Below are 17,889 nucleotides of genomic sequence, written 5' to 3'. Positions count from 1 at the left end.
TGGAGGCCATTTTTTCCCTTTTGTTGTCCTTATTTTATCATTGTTGTGGTTATTATTTATTATTGTTGTTATTGCTGTCATTGTTGAACAGGACAGAGAGAAATGGAGAGAGGAGGGGGAGACAGAGAGGGAGAGAGAAAGATAAACACCTGCAGACCTACTTCACCGTCTGTGAATAGACTCCCCCTGCAAGTGGGGAGCTGGGGGCTTGATCCTTACGCAGGTCCCTGAGCTTTGCGCCATGTGCGCTTAACCAGCTGCGCTACCGCCCGACCCCCCCTTTCTATCTCTCACAGCCCTCTCAATTTCTCTGTCTTATCAAAATAAAAGAAAGGAAAAATGTGACCACCAGTGGCAGAGCTCAATGCAGGCACTGAGCTCCAGGGGGAAGCCTAGTGGCAAGGAGGAGGGAGGGGGAAGGGGAGAGGAAGGAGAGGAGGGGGAGGGGGAGGAGGAGGAGGAAACATTTTATTTAAACTGAAAAATATACAAGTGGACAAATTTTGCAATCCTGTGAAATCAGATTATTCCCTACCCCCTCTTAAATGGAAACTCAGTTTGGGCACTGGTTTTTCTTTCCTGTCACTTGTCACTCTTGATCGGTCATATTGATCGTCTTGGCACCTTCTCTAAGACTGGAAAAGGACAAGGTCTGAGGCTGATTCAGCTCTTTTCATTTCTGTTGCCACCAACCCAGGTCTGTATGGATGGCAGCTGCTTACTACATATACAATAGTGAGTAACTAGGTGAAGGAACACTGAGACGTCAAAAAAAAAAAAAAAAAAAAAAAAAAGACTGCCTAAATCTTCCCACCTAAGAGTTCAATTGGCCTGTTGATAAGTTTCACTCTGAGCTAAGCTGATATACACATGAAAACCGCATTATTGGTCTGCGAGTGAAATGTCAGTTGCTTGGTAGTGTTGTTGAATCAATGAAATGGATGAATGACTAAATGTTATTTGCTTTTTCCTAACAGTTATAATCAGAAATGATATTCAAGGGAAGGACACCAACCAAATACAACTTGGTTCCCTTCTGAGCCAAATTCTTTTTTGCACTTGTGTGTAGTCACTGGATGAGCAGAAGACCTAGAGGATCTGGGCAGTTGGGGATGATGTGGGAAACTAGGGCAGACCTTGGAGTTTGTTACCAGTCGGTCCAATCACATTTCATTATGTTGACAGTAGGCTGTCAAATAGTGATGCATGCTTCTGAATATCCGCTCTGGTTGTCAAGATTGACATTAAGGTCTCTCTCTTTTTCCCCCGACCTTTTTGCCCTCTTTGATTCCAAATAGCAGTATTGGCAGAACAACCGAGTGGGATCCTAACTTTTTTTCCACTTCAGTAGAAAGCCAATTGGCTCATACCGGTATCAACTTCAACTTCAGCTTCACTGGCACTGCGCTGTGAGATCAGAGCCAACTGGACTCCATGGACTACTTCTAGTATTACTATGGTATAATCTCTTCCACCCTGGACACTTTTTACTGAAATCACTCTGGAGTTGTTGTGTGATCAGGAGGATGGTGATATGGTCAGAAGCTGGATGCTTTGGTGTGGACTGGCACACCTCTTCAGATACGCTAGTATGATCAAAAAAATGACCTCCTTCAAATTCTTTTTAAAATTCAGTCCCTCCCTGGCTGGGCCACGAGGACACACTCATTGCCAGAGTCTTTATTATGTGTTTCCTGGAGTGTATTCTTTTTGTGTGTATGTAACTCTGCTTCCTAGAATTATTATTTCTGGTCAGACTGGAGTTGGTTTCTGGCTATCTATTATTTTTTCAGCTGAAATGTTTTATACTTTTCCTTGGTCATTTCGGGAAACTTGATGAAAACACAAAGTCCTGCTCCTGGAAAGTCTTTTTAGGCTGTTACTTTTCTCATCTGCTTCCTTTCCAGAGACAACTGGCAGTTCTGACACTTTATAACTACAGAATCTTGGGCTTCTTTCCTATCTAACAATGATGACATCAATAAGAACAACAATAATAACTACAACAACAATAAAAAAAAACAAGGGCAACAAAAAAAGAGAAAATAAATAATTAATTAAATAAACAAACAAACTGAACTTCTCAGAAGTCGGGCGGTAGCGCAGTGGGTTAAGCACAGGTGGTGCAAAGCGCAAGGACTGGGGTAAGGAGACTGGTTCAAGCAAAGCTTTGCGCCACCTACACTTAACCTGCAGCACTACCGCCAGACTCCCTCAAGCCTACATTTTTATGCCATGACTTTTTAGATAATTCCTATCTGATGCCAGGGAATAAGCCTAACACCTCACACCTGTGTGGCACCACAAGGCTATCTCCCCAGCTTAATTTTTATTCTATGTTTCTAGAGAGAAAAAGAAAAAAAGAAAAACAGAGATACCAAAGCACTCCTCCACCATTCATGGAGATCTTCAGTGCTATCCATGGTTTCCTAGTAATGACAGAGATCAAACCCACCACCTTATAAATAGTAAAACATGTACTGAACCAGTATCCTTACTCCAGTCCTTGCGCTTTGCACCACCTGCACTTAAATAAATATTTTTAAAAAATTTGAACTTCTCACAGCTGGAGAGATAAATAGCCAGGTAGCATTCTCAGCCCCGGTCTGAGCCCTCATATCACATGACTAGGGCACCAGAGGAAATGCTAGTGCTGTGGTGTCTTCCATCTCTGTCTTGCTATGGGGAGAAATCATACATTTGTAGGTGTTGCCTATGCGAAAAGCCTGATTTCTCTGAATCTCAGCTCTAAAGCTTGGATAATAATAAGACAAAATAAAGGAAAATGTAAATCAAATACAAAGCAGTTTAAGATAGCCATTCCATAAATATTGAAGAGGTTCTTGCCACATATCAGCCATAGATCCCAGCCTTGGGGTGCTATGGTTTGGTGTGGCAAATAGTACACTAATATGAAATTAAGATTGCAGACTGAACTGTGCTCTACAAAGTGGGATGAATATAAAGTATTCAAGAACACATGGGAATGAGAGGACACATGGAAGGCTTCTTGGAAGAAGCGGAGGAGGATTAATAGTGATATTTAGTTATAATTAGTCGGGTGGTTTCTCTGTGTTGGCCAGTATGCTAAATAACCACTTCATCTAGATACCACTGCTTTGCCTTTCTCTAAGAATTTTAATCTTCATTTTATTGTTGGAGAAACCACCTGAGAAAAATTAAATAACTGTCCTAAAGGCACTCACACAAGTGACCTGAATAGACTGAGTTTGATTCAAGTCCTGCTGTTTTCAACCACTATGCTAATCTATTCACACTATGTTCCTTCTTAAAATCACCCATCTGTAGTCTCTTGTTGCTCACAGGATAATGATTAAACTCCTTAGCCTGCACCAAATCTCCTGCCCAGTCCTCTGGCCTTACTCTCTGCCTTCTCCCCATTATTGTTTTTTTTCTGTAGCAGTTCCAGAAAGATGTGTTCAACAAGGAAACCTGCACTTGTCCTGAAAGCAATGGGGAGTCATAAAGGTTTAAAGCAGATAGAGGCTAAATAGAAGAGGATTGGAACAACCCAGATACAGAGACAAGGGGATCTGAATGAAAGGAGAGACTGGAAAAAAGAAGAAGGGAAAATTGGATTCAGAAGACATTGTACAGAATATACAAGGCATGGTGACTGATCATGTTGAGAAGGAAAATAAAGCAAAGTGTCCAAGACTACACCCAGACTTCCGACCTGAAAGGCAAAGTACAGAGTTCTAGCTCTTCCTTAGAGGATTTGTGGTCAATGCTCAACAGAAGCAGACAAAGCCTTGAAGTGTGCTCTGTGCTTTCATTGCCTATTTATTGAAGGGCCCTGGGAACTGTAACAACAGTGCCCCTTCCCTGCCCTTTTTGTTTGCTCCCTTCCACTCTGTGTGTGGGAATTCAATGAACATACTGCACGTAAATCTACTTTCTCTGCACCCCCACCCCCTCCCCAGTTGAACTACAAACCCAGACAGCATCAGTCCCAGATTAGGCAATCAAATGGCATCTGGAATCAAGCTTTTAAACATTAAAATCAATCAAGCCCAAAGAATCTAGCTTGAAATGAAGAGGTGTTTAAAAGAAGGAGGCTGAGGTGCAATGAAAAAAACAACTTAAATGATTAAAGCAGAGCTTTCAGATTGCAGGGAAAATGTTCCAATAATATCAGATTAAAAATGTAAATCTATTTACCTTCCATATATATATTTTTTAGAGAGGCCCTATTAAAGTCTGTTGCTTACCTGTTTGTCTATAAAAGAGAGTTTGTTACCTAGAGAAGCTAATCAGAGTATGTATGCTGAAATCATTTTCTTGTATTTGTCAAGGAGTGAATATCTCCTTTGAGTTATAGTCTTCTTAGTTAATTACTATATAAATTTCTCTACTGAAAATGGAGATGTTATTCAGCATTTAGTCCTTTTCATAATTAAGTACTAAATGTTAGTGTCGCTTGAAAAGATGGTTTCTTTCTCCTCTATTCATCTCTTTTCACCCTATCTCCTTCACTCTGGTACAGCTAGAATACCAAAATTAAAGCACTAAAATCACTTTCTATCTGTTGACATGGGTGCCTAGGATATAAAGGTAAGGATATTTGAAGGTAGAACAAGTCAGATGGAGAAACTGTGAAGGAAAATTGCTTCTGCAGTAATAAGCTATCTTCAAGTGTGAACTTATGTTCAACAACGCGGCCAGGAACGCTGATGGGTTGTGCGCTCATTCACCAAATTAAATAGCACTGTGTCAGTGCTGTTTTAATAACAATGTTGTCAACCCTCCATTGGGAATGTCATCATAAGCCATTTAGTAGACATCTTCACTGTGAAATCACATTGGTTGGGACTGCCCCACTCTCCGAAGGGAGACTGGGTCATTTTATTCTGCTACTCACTTGAGGAAGACTGGTCCTGAATGACTACAGCCTAGAATGTTCCCAACTGTGACTATGGACTGTGAGCTTAGTCTGACAAGGACTCAGAGGTCACACAGGCTCCTGTGCTAAATAAGAATGCATACATGCCCCAGGTTAGATCACTGTGGTAAATAGTTAATTGTATTTACATATTTTCTTCAAGTTTTTCGAGCTACTCTCTGCCCTAACCGTGCTTTCTAGTTCTACTCTCAACCCTGACACCATCTTCCCAGATATTTTCCCTAGTCCACCCCCATGTTAGCTATCAAGCTCAAACAAAGATTATTAAAACATAGACTCCTAGGAACATTCCTAAAACAGAATTCCTAGCTTCCTTCTACCCTAATATCCCTACTTTCATCAGCTCTATTCCTACTTTATGGTTCCTGTTTATTAAACATTTTGTCCTACTTTATATATGACTGCCTTTCAGCCACCAGGTTGAAGATGTTGCTATGATTCCAAACTGACTTCCCTGGGCCGATGACCTCACCAATGTATCCTGGAACCTCCTGTTTCCACTAGGGAAAGATAGAAACAGGCTGGGGGTTTGGACTGACCTGCCAATGACCATGTCAAGGCGAAGCAATTACAGAAGTCATCTTCTGCATCCCCCCCCCCCCAAAATTGTGTACCGTATTCCCAGAGGGGTAAACAATAAGGAAGTTTCCAATGGAGGGGATGGGACACAGAACTCTGGTATTAGGAACTATGTAGAATTATAGCCCTATAGGGAGTCAGGCAGTAGCGCAGCAGGTTAAGCGCACATGGCGCAAAGTGCAAGGACCAGTGTAAGGATCCCGGTTCAAACCCCTGGATCCCCACCTGCAGGGGAGTCACTTCACAGGTGGTGAAGCAGGTCTGCAGGTGTCTATCTTTCTCTCCCCTTCTCTGTCTTCTCCTTCTCTCTCCATTTCTCTCTGTCCTAACAATGATGACATCAATAACAACAACAATAATAACTACAACAACAATAAAAAACAACAACAAGGGCAACAAAAGGGAAAATAAATACATTTTAAAAAAGAATTATAGCCCTATTATCTTACAATCTTGTAAATAAATATTAAATCACTAATAAAAATAACACATTTTTAAAAATGAAATATATTGTCAGCCTCAGAAACAAGCCACATGTAAAATTAACACTTTTCTAGTCACATGGAAAGGGAAAGAAGCTGGCTGAGTTCATCTTGATAGAACTTTATTTAATACTTTAATATACTTATTATGTTTATATTATATACATATATAAGCATGTAAATACATATATATTATATGTAAATGTGGTATATTTATCTACATATTATATTTCAACATGTATTAGCAAAAAATTACTGATTCCTTCTACATCCTTTTTTGTGCAATCTTTGAACGTCAGTGCTTTGTACTTCTAATACATCACAAGTTCTAACTGCACATTTCCAGTACTCAAGTGTAGCTGCAGATAGACACATGTAGCTACTGGCCATCATAATCGCACACTACAAATCTATACAAATCAATGACACGCTTTTCCCGCAAACTGAGAGATGACTAGGTTTATACAGTTAATGAAGCCACCAGTATGTCCTCTTTTCCAATTGAGAGGAAACAAAGAATGTGCTTGTGATGAAAACTGGCAGAATGACTCTGCTGAAAAATTGCAGGTTAAATTCTTTTTCATATTATTGTTCATTGGTTCCAGGATTGGTCACAAGTGAAAAATCACTTTCTTAAGGATGTAGACGACTTCATTCAAGGGGCAGTAAAAACTGAGACATTAAAATAAATAAGAAGCTGCATATTTTTTCAAATGAAAGGTAGAATTTTCATCCTTTCAAATGGTGCAAAAATTTCATTAATGAATGTCAGTAGAGCTCTCTTCTGTAAGCTAGTGACTATATTAAACATGAATTATAAGAATTTTGTTGGTTTCCAGCAATGTTTTTCTGTAGATTAGTCGAACAATTTTTAAAATATATGTATATTTATATGTGCATATATACATTTGGCAGCTCAGAAATGACTTTAATTTCTAGCTGGAAGACTCTCATACTCAGCATTTTGGGGGATGCTGGGATGCTAATAATTGGATACATCTCATCCAGAAAAGTTATCTGGCATTTCAATTCCATTACATAATAAATCAAGTTCTGTTTGGTGTGCCTAGTATCTCTATCTTTCTAGCCCCAAACTCGGTGAACTTATTATCTTTGAAACTCCAGATGCATTTTAGTTTTTATGACTTGGTGGGGGGGTGGAGGTGGGGCTGGGATGGTGTTTACTGTAGAAGGTGACAAGATGGCGTGTGGTGTGGGAATCCATTGCAATTAAAAGGATCTGGTCTCAAAACTCAGTTAATTCCTGGATCATTTGGGGCCAATCAGTTAAATCTTTTCAGATCTGCCTAAGATGCCCCACCTGTGTAAAGGGGATTATAATATCCAGTTCTGAGGATGCTAGAAAGGGAAATCTGATCACAGACATATGCTGTCTGAAATAGGTGCCTGCTCAGTGCCAATTCTCCCACTCTATCTTTCTCTGACTAACAAGTGAGATACGGGGATGATAAGTGTTCACAGATGCTACCTCAAAGGTAAGACTTCTTTCTTTCTTTCTTTTTAAATATTTATTTATTCCCTCTTGTTTCCCTTGTTGTTTTATTGTTGTAGTTATTATTGTTGTTATTGATGTCATTGTTGTTGGATAGGACAGAGAGAAGTGGAGCGAGCAGAGGAAGACAGAGAGGGGGAGAGAAAGATAGACACTTGCAGACCTGCTTCACCACTTGTGAAGCGACTCCCCTGTAGGTGGGGAGCCAGGGACTTCAACCAGGATCCTTACACCAGTCCTTGCACTTTGCACCATCTGCGCTTAAACCTCTGTGCTATCGCCTGACTACCAAAGGTAAGGCTGCTATCTTGGTTTTCTCCTCCTCCTCCTCCTCCTCCTTTTCTCTCTCCCTTCCCTTTTTCTTTCTTTCTCTTTATTTATTTATTTATTTTCTTTTTATTATCACTAGGGCACTTGGTACCTACACAATACTCCTGGCAGTCATTTCCATTATTTTCTTTGATAGCACAGAGAGAAGTTGAGAGGGAAGGAATAGGGAGAGAGGAAGAGAGAAAGATAGACACCTGCAGACCTGCTTCACCACTAATGAAGCTTCCCCCATTACACACACATATCTGTAGGTGGGGCCTGAGGGTTTGAACCCTGGTCCTTGAACACTGTAACATGTGCCCTCAACCAGGTGCACCACCACCTAGTTCTGTCTTAGTTTTCTCTTTTCTTTTTAAAAATATTTATCGGGTGGTTAATGGTTTACAGTACAGTTGTTGACATGAGTACTCTTTCTCTTTCCTTCTTTCTTTCCTTCCCCCTTCCTTCCTTCCCTTCTTTCTTTTTTTAATTAGATAGAACAGAGAGAAATTGAGAGAGCAGGGGAGGTTGAGAGGGAGAGAGCAAGATAGGCACTCACAGACCTGCTTCGCTGATTGTGAAGCCTCCTTCCCTTACAGCTGGGGACCCAGGGTCTTGAACCCAGATCCCTGAGCAGGTCCTTGAGCAGAATACTACATGTGCTTAACTGGATGGACCACTGCCAGGCCCCTGCCCTGTCTTAGTTTTCTATTGATATCTAACAAATTATCTTAAAACATAGTGACTTATAACAACAGAGAGTGATGCACCTTTTTTCTTAGTCAAGCATCTAGGCACAGCTTAGCTATGTGTCTCGGCCTTAAATTCTCTCATGAAGTTGAGGCCAAGCTGTCAGGTAGGACTGTGGTTCCATCTGGAGGAATTAAGTGTGTGTGTGTGTGTGTGTGTGTGTGTGTGTGTGTGTGTGTTGAAGGTGGGCTCTGCTTCCAAGTTCACTCGTATGGGCAGTACACAACATAATAGCTGGCAAATGAGATATAGAGAGATGGAGAAAGAGGAGCCAGGGGGTAGTGGACCTGGTTTTGCATACATAATACAAAGAACAAGCACCTGGATAAGTGTCTAGGTTCTAGGCCCCCCTCCCCACCTGCAGGGAACACACTTCACAAGCAGGGAAGCAGGTCTGTAGGTGTCTTTCACTCTCTATCTCCCCCAATCTTCTCCCAATTCCTGTCCTATCCAATCAAATAGAAAAAAATGGTCACCAGGAGAGAGAAGATCATTATAATATAATGGTCACCAGGAGAGAGAAGATTATTATAATATATTATAATATATAATATAAAAGATTATTATAATATCTTCTCTTATTATAAGAGAAGATGTTATAACCTAATATTGGCAGTAACATCCTATAACTTTTGTATTCTATTTGTTATTGTCAAGCCACTAGTCCAGGAGCTTGACAAACGTGTGAACACAAGGTAGGAGGACCACTGCGGGTCATGTCAACTTGCTGACTCCTGCAGCTGTGACCTTCATGTCTCCAGTATTACTCTCCCCTCACACGTAACTCCTAAGTCAGTAATACAAATAGGGAGTTGAACACATCAGAGCTGTGACTCAGGAACTCCAAATGCTGGACATTGCCCTGTGATACCAGACATTCTGTTATGTGTTCATTTTGCAATTGGATCTGAGTCTAGCTCCCCGACTGCACTGTGAGCTCCGTGCAGAGAGGGAACCTGTTTTGTTCGGTGCGGTAATCCAGGGCCTAGCACAACAGTTTGGCACAGAGTATGTGCTCAAAAAATGCTTGCTAAAAAGTGATCAGATGAATAAGAGTCATTTTTGTTTTGTACAACAACTCTAGGAGATGAGTGCTGGGTTTTTGTTTGTTTGGTTTTTGCTTATTTCACAGGAAATTGACACTCAACAGAAAAGTAATTTTTCTACCTCACATAGCAATCTAGCAGTCCATTCTCTGTCTCTGTCTCTCTTTTTTTCTTGCCTCCAGGATTATTGCTGGGGCTCAGTGTCTGCTCCAAGAGGACATCCCCCCCTTTTGTTGCCCTTGTTGTCGTAGCCTTGTTGTGGTTATTATTGTTGTTTTTGGTGTTTTTTGTTGTTGGATATGACAGGAAGAAATGGAGAGAGGAGGGGAAGACAGAGGGGGTAGAGAAAGACAGACACCTGCAGACCTGCTTCACAGCCTGTGAAGGGACTTCCCCGCAGGTGGGGAGCAGGAGCCTCCAACCTGGATCCTTACCAGTCCTTGCGCTTTGTGCCACGTGCGCTTAACCCTCTGCGCTACCGCCCAACCCCCCTCTTTTTTTCAGGTTAAAAAAAAAATTATTGTTATTGCTGTCGTTGTTGTTGGATAGGGCAGAGAGAAATGGAGAGGGGAGGGGAAGACAGAGACGAGACAGGGAGTGAAAGATAAATAGCTGCAGACCTGCTTCACCGCCTGTGAAGCAACGCCCTTCAGGTGGGGAGGGGGGTGCTGGGGGGGTGTCCTTGAACCCGTATCCTTACTGTGGTTCTTACGCTTTGTGCCATGTGAGCTTAACACACTGAGCTACCGCCCAACCCCCCATTCTCTGTCTCTTGACTTTGTAGAGTCCTGATAATATTAGGAGTATAGTGTGTGTGTATCTGCCTGTGTGTGTGGATTGTGTGTTTTATGAGGGACAGTCATTTTCCTCTGCTAGGTAGCCTCTTACTAGGTAGTTTCAACCACCCAGCAGAGTTGGGGGTGGGATAAGTCTTACTTGGCTGTCTCCTGAGTTGAATTTCAGTTTTCTCCACAGACAAAAGAAGAATGGAAATCAGAAGGAAAGGGAGAACACAGATAATGGACCATGGAGCTCTTGTAAAGCTGTGAGCCACAAAAGTGACTGGGAGTAGAATTTCTGTGGTCTCTCTGCTTGGATTTGATGAAGTTGATGTCTCCCTATTTTCAGAAAACCTTTTTCTAAGTCAGGATTTCTTGGTCTTTTTATCACCTCTGTCTCTTTTCTCCTCTTGTTTCAAGGTGTTGCTTCTCTTCAAGTTAGACATTTAGAAGTCAGTTGAAAGCCTTGATTCTTAAATGTTTCAAAATAAAGGTGATTATAATGTCAATAATAATTATAATATTACTTGAGAGCAAGAAAACTAATACATATGGAGTTTTCACCCTGTCCTAAGCAAAATTCTAAGTGTTTCTCATGTATTGACTCACTTAAGAAGTCCAACAGACCCATCAAGTCACTCCTATATAGTTATATATATTGCTACATAGTGAATTGCCCTACGAGCTAATGGCTTAAACGAACAATAAACATTTATTATCTCTGATGGTTTCTAGGGATCAGGAATTTGGGAGTGGCTGGGTGGTTCCAGCTCAAGATTTCTCACAAAGACCAGTCAAATGTTGGCTGAGGCTACAGTCATCTGACAGTTTGACTTGGGGCTGAAGGATCTGCTTCCAAGGTTCATTCCATCGGCTGGCAAATAGTCAGCTTTGTTGCTCCCTGTGTGTGACTTTTTACAGGGCTGCTAGGTGACATACCGACATGCTGCTGCCTTTCTCCAGGGCTAGGGATCTAAGAGGAAGGAAGAAACTACTATGTTCTTCCATAATATTCAACATTCACACAGACCAAAAGTAAGAACCTCTGGATGCCATCTTGGAGACTGGTTATAGTTGTAATAGGAACCAGAATCCCAAACTACAACCATAGTTATCTTTTCCTTAGCAATTCTTTTGTAACCTTTTAAAAAAATTAATTAGAGAGAAATTGAGTAGGGAGGGGGACATAGAAAGGGAGAGAGACAGAGAGACACCTACAGCTCTGCTTCACCACCTGTGAAGCTCTCCCCCTGCAGTTGGGGACTGGGGGGCTTGAACCCAGGTCCTTGTGCACTGTAACATGTGTGCTCAACCAGGTGCACCACCACCCGGCCTCTTCCCTAGCAATTACTATAGCAGGGTACAGGGTCAAAGAATTTAAATACATAATCTCATTTGCTTCTGACAGTTGCCCTAAGAACCAGGTACACATATTATTCTTACTTCACAGTTAAAGTTGTCCTCTCCTCTCCCGGGTCAACTAGGAATACCAAAGAAGACCACCTGGGACTGCAACAAGACAGGACTAGAACGACTTCAGGAACCCACCAAATCACCAGTAAGTGCAAACATGTGCGGCTAGTGGGCAGCCTAGGGAGAGATTAAGTGGCTGGTAACAGCCCGGCAGTTTACCAGTTGAGATATCACCGATAGTCTGTTTCACCAACAAGGGGATGGCTGAAGGGAGGAGAAGACTCCCCTGAGACTCACCAAATGCAACTATGACATGATAGTATACATAGAAAAACCTAAGGAATCCAGCAAGAAGTTTTTGGAAATCATCAGGCAATACAGTAAGGTGTCAAACTACAAAATGAACATTCAAAAGACAGTGGCATTCCTCTATGCAAACATTAAGTTAGAAGAAGTTGAAATTCAGAAATCAATTCCTTTTACTATAGCAACAAAAACAATAAAATATCTAGAAGTAAACCTAACCAAAGAAGTGAAAGACTTGTATACTGAAAATTATGAGTCAGTACTCAAGGAAATTGAAAAAGACACAAAGAAGTAAAGTTGTCAACACACACACACACACACACCTCAAAGAGGCTTCTTCTAGCGTTTGCCCTTCTTCCGTAGCCAGTCAACAGCTTCTGGTTGAGCCTGATGTAAAGTTTCGAGACCTCCTTTGAATCTGGAGAGGTGGCAGTCGTTGACTATGTGGGTCATAGTCTGTCTGGAGCCGCAGGGGCAGTTCGGGTCGTCTCTGGCTCCCCAGCGATGGAACATAGCGGCGCACCGGCCATGGCCTGTTCGATAGCGATTGAGGAGGGCCCAGTCATAACGTGCTAGGTCAAAGCCGGGTTGACGCTTGCAGGGGTCTGTGATGAGGTGTTTGTTCTTTACCTCAGCTGACTGCCAACTCTGTTTCCAAGAGTCTGGAACAGAGAAGTTCAGTGTAGGCGTAGGGGACCAGATTTGGTGACGAGATGTCAAGCGTTGGACAGGGTGGGCGAAGATATCCACATATATTGGCAGGTCCGGTCGAGTGTAGACGTGGGAAATGAACTTAGATGATGCCGCATCCTGACGAATATCTGGCGGGGCGATGTTGCTAAGAACTGGCAGCCATAGAACCGGGGTGGAACGGATGGTTCCAGAAATTATCCTCATGGAGGAATATAATTTGCAATCGACCAAGTGGACATGGGGGCTACGGAACCATACTGGGGCACAGTATTCTGCAGTGGAATAGCATAATGCCAGAGATGATGATCGTAGTGTGGAAGCGCTCGCGCCCCATGAGGAGCTGGCCAGTCTTGCAATGATGTTATTCCTCGCGCCCACCTTTGCTGCAGTTTTTATGAGATGTTTGTGAAATGACAGAGTGCGATCGAGAGTAACGCCAAGATAGACTGGCTGGGCTTCATGCTGGATTCTTGTATCGCCAAGCTGCACATTAAGCTCACGTGAGGCCGAGGCATGGTGTAGATGGAAAACAGATGATACCGTTTTTGCTGTGCTAGGGATTAGAGGCTAATGGCTTGTCCAAGGTGTTGACAAAACAGACCTGAGCTCAAATCCAGTCTGTGGTCTAACAGCGGAAGGGGGTTGGGGTGGGAGTCTCCTGTGAGGAATCAGTATGGTACATAATGCCAGAAAGCACAGAAGCAACATTATTTTCTCCTTCAGCAAAATGAAGCTGGATCAGAAGCATGCATCCAAGATCACAGTGTCTCACTTTGGGAACATAAAAGACATAAAGCACCCAGATTCTGATTTTTATTAAACTGACTGTGGAAAAGACTTGTGACTGGCTCCCTGAGGCCTAAACGACTGGCATTACCTCTCATATTTTCAAGGAGATTATCCTGGGCTTTTGACAGAGTTCTGAAACAGGGGAAGAGGAGAGTAATCAAGTGTAAAGGAAGGATTTAACTCCTGCCCCACTCACATAGCACAGTGTCTGGCAGTGATTTCTTATAAATATAAAAAACACTTAATGATGGCCTTTTGGGTCAATACCAGGCTATGCCATCACCTGGGACCCTAGTTAAGGAATCCTTGGATTCCCACATAGATGTTCTGTGAGATGCAGTGAAACTTCAATAATATTCAATGTTCACACAGGGGAAGCTTAGACATCTAATAGATCTGTCTCTCCACCATCACTGGTCACCTCCATCAGGAAAAGCATCACAAGCCTTCTTGTGGACCTTTCTAGGAACTTGTCTTCACTAGAAAGTAGTGAAGGGAGGCTGGGTCATCGTACCCTGCCATTTGAGGAAGACTAGTCCTGAAACGCGTACACCTATAATATTCCTAGCTATGACTATGGACTATGCGCTCTGACCAACAGGGACTCAGAGGTTATACAGGCTCCTCTGCTAAATATGAGTATATATGGGCCCTGGGTTAGATCAATGGGATAAATAGTTAATTGTATTTATTTGTTTTCTTTGAGTTTGGTAGCTACTCGCTGCCTTATTCTCAACTCAGACACCATCTTTCCAGACAATATGTTTAGTCTACCTGCATGTTAGGTGTCAAGCTCAGGCAAAATTACTCAAGTCATGGACCCTAGGAACATAACTAAAATAGACTTCCTAGTTTGTATCCAACCTAATATTCCTATTCTTATCAGCTCTATTTCTACTTTATGGTTCCTGTTTATTAAACATTTTGTCCTGTTTTATATCTTACTGCCTTTCAGCTACCGAGTTGCAGATGACTTTCCTGGGCAGATGATCTCACCAATGTATGATGGAACCTCATCTCTCCAGAGCTCTACCCGACTAGGGAAGGAGAGAAACAGGCTGGGGGTATGAATCGACCAGTCAATGCCCATGTCCAGGGGAAGAACAATGACAAAAGTCAGGACTCCCATCTTCTGCACCCCAAAAAATAATTGTGGTCCATACTCCCAGAGGGGGAGAAATGTTAAAGGAAGGTGACTATCAGGACCCAGAGAGAAAAGAGGAAAAAAGGAAGGACATTTGGAAGTAGTAACAGGTATAGGTTTGACTTAGAAAGAGAAGGCAGGACCATAGGAAAAATTGACAAATATATAAAAATATAGATAGGTGTAGATAGAATAGTCAACCCATATCTGTGATCTCGGGTGAACTATTGTAGTTTCTGATGAAGGGAATGGGGATACAGAACTCTGATGGTGGAAACAGTACAGAGATCTACCCTATTATCTCCTAACTTTGTAAATCAATATTAAATCGCTAATAAAAATAAAATAAAACAACTGAACTTAGAGAGGGCTCCACATTTGTCCAACTAATTGCAGCCCATTAATATATTTAAAAGGTGTGTGCATGGGTGTGTGTCTCTGTATGTGTGTGGTAAAGCATAAACTAGGTATGCTAAATTATTCCAAGAGTTGAACTTCACTTTTAGGTGCTCAAAGAACCTAAGAACACAAGAATGATGGCACTAATAACATCCATTGCCTTTGTACATTCTTTTAAAAATGTATATATATATATATATATATATATTATTTATTCCCTTTTGTTGCCCCTCGTTGTTTTATTATTGTTGTAATTATTATTATTGTTGTCATCATTGTTGGATAGGACAGAGAGAGAAACGAAGAGAGGAAGGGAAGGCAGAGAGAGGGAGAGAAAGATAGACACCTGCAGACTTGCTTCACTACCTGTGAAGTGACTCCCCTGCAGGTGGGGAGCTGGGGGCTTGAACAGGGATCCTTGCACTTTGTGCCACCTGCCCTTAACCCACTGCACTACCGCCTGACTCCCTGACTTTGTACATTCTTAATGTTTGAAAGCAAATGAACAGCTATAGAACCAATTTACCTTCTTGGGTATCATTATCAGAGGCCAGGTATCTCCCTTCAACATGCTTCCTGAAAAAATGGATGCCCACAGGCACCTGAAATTTTGCACATGTTTTTAGGGGCATTAAACGTCTCTGATGCCCAGGGGATTATTTCCCTAGTGTTCATGGATCCTGGGATTAAAATCTCCAAAAATACTTAATCTTTTGGAAAATTTCTTTATATACTTCACAGATAACAAACTACTTTGCAATGTGGAATTCGCTAAGCTTTCCTACATCACATTTTCTCATTGCCTTGAACTATCATTGGTATTTTAAATTTTGAACCTGACCCACTTTAGCCTTCTTATTTCCAGACTGTAGCAGAGAAAAAATATATATAAAAAAGAAATCGTTGGATCTCAGTATCCTGGAGTCTTCACCGCTCCCCTCTGTAACCTCCCTTGCATCTAGTCCCAGAACCCACACCTTCTATATTGCTTGAAACAGGCATAATTCATATAAGGTGAAAGTCACTATTTTTCTTTTTTAGTTGTGGGTTTAGGGGTGAAGGTCTATTACTTTTTGACAAGTGTAAAGTTGTGCAACAACTGCCTTAAGATGCACGTGTGCCACCAGCTCTCCTCTACCCACGCTCCCTATTTACACATCCTTGTACTGCAGATCCACATCAGGGCAATTACTGTTCTGATTTGATCCATGTAACTCCCTCCCCCATGTCTTATAGGTGCAATCTTATAGAATATACACTAAACTTAGGGTTGAATTTTAAAAAATATGCTTTTGAGATTCATCGTATTGTTGCATTAAACGATTAAAAAAGCCAATTTGCTTATGGAAAGGAGCTGTTTTCAGCTGTGGTGGTTATTTGCATTAATTTTTAGGGAGGTGTAGTGAGATGGAGAGAGGACACACACACACACACACACACACACACACACACGCACACACGCACACACGCACACACGCACACACGCACACACGTCACTGCATTTCCCCCCCCTACCATCTAAATCCTTTGGGAACTCCCCCCAGCGCTATATTAATGGCCCAGATGCAACTGGAGCAGCTGTTGTTTTGCATCTGGGCATCTGCTTTGACATTTACTTTCCTTTTCTACTGGAACCCGCGCGTTACAAGGCTAGGCAGACAAGACTCAGAAAAATAGTAACTATGATGTCACTGCTGTGTACCTTGACAGTCTTGGATTCCCAACTCCGCCTGTGATTCTGAACCAGCTGGAAAGCAGGTTCTCAGACTCCACCTAGACCCACTGACTCAACATTTACTAGATCCCCAGTGAGCTCGGTTGCACACTCAAGTTGGTGAAGCACCACTGCCACCACTAAAAACAAAACTGGTGTCTCTACATAACATCGGACCTTTATTTCAACGTCTTCCTCCACTTTCTGAAGTCAACTTACTTTGGAGCTGAGCACAAGAACTTTTGGGTCTGGTGTGGTGGCGAGCTTCGAATCCTTGGAGGATGGGGACGCAAGGGGAGGTGGACGTGAAGGGAAAGACTAGGCAGAGAGGACAGGGTGGGGGCTGCCCTGAGATTCTGCCAAGCTAAATGAACAGGCGGCGAGGGGTCAAAGGGCGCGACCCTCCAGGGTCCTCTGGGAACCTCCGGGGGCGGGGCCCTGAGGCGCGCGCGTGCAGCTGGCAAAACTTCGCCGCGCTGCGCTGAGCGACCCGGCCAGGCCCCGGAGGGCGGGGCGGGCCGGAGGAGGGGCAGCCGGGGGGCGGGGCCGGAGCGGCGAGGGGCGGGGTCAGTGCCGAGGCCGAGGGGGCAGCGAAGGCGCCGGGCAGCGGGGAGCAGCGGCCGCGCCATGTGGCTGCTGGGGCCGCTGTGCCTGCTGCTGAGCAGCGCCGCGGGTGAGTGTGGGGGCCGTCGGGCGAACTTCGTGCGGGCCGCGGGGCGCGGCTGGCGGGCGGCGATCGCGCCTCTTTTCCGCGCTCCGGCTGCGTCTCGGGGCGCGGGTGTGCAGGGAGGGCGGCCCCCGGCGCCGGGCTGGCCGGGACCCCGGCGAGGGGCCGCGGCGGGGCGCGCGTCGTGCTATTGTGTGGGCGTGCGCGCCGGCTCGGGCTGTGCTGTGCGCGCGCGGGCGGGGCTTTTTGTGCAGCCCGGCTGTGGGGAGCCCCGCGGCTTCCCCGACTGGGCGTCGCTCCAGTGTGTCTCCCTGCGTTGTGTGTTGTGTTGGGGGAAAGGAGAAAGGGAAAGGAAATAGAGAACTCTTCTCTCAGCCCCATC

General features: G+C 43.3%; 1 protein-coding gene across 3 annotated transcripts in view; it reads left to right on the top strand.

Annotated features, from left to right (window-relative positions):
* The first annotated feature begins 17,358 nt into the window (after window positions 1-17,358).
* The window catches only part of LDLRAD3 (low density lipoprotein receptor class A domain containing 3), an 852,030-nt gene continuing 851,499 nt past the window's right edge, over window positions 17,359-17,889 (top strand). For 2 of the 3 annotated variants that reach the window (XM_060176608.1, XM_060176607.1), the window contains exon 1: window positions 17,410-17,513. Coding sequence is in view for 1 of the 3 variants with exons in the window: in XM_007521826.3 (XP_007521888.1) it covers window positions 17,468-17,513 (46 nt within the window). In the remaining 2 variants the exon portion in view is untranslated. Of the gene's footprint in view, window positions 17,514-17,889 lie in introns of all 3 variants that reach the window. The other variant, XM_007521826.3, reaches the window with a different exon arrangement.

The sequence above is a fragment of the Erinaceus europaeus genome, chromosome 17 (genome assembly GCF_950295315.1).
Source record: "Erinaceus europaeus chromosome 17, mEriEur2.1, whole genome shotgun sequence".
In the NCBI taxonomy this organism is placed as follows: domain Eukaryota; kingdom Metazoa; phylum Chordata; class Mammalia; order Eulipotyphla; family Erinaceidae; genus Erinaceus; species Erinaceus europaeus.
The sequence above is the reverse complement of the archived record's forward strand: the minus strand, read 5'-3'. Positions and strand labels throughout refer to the sequence as shown.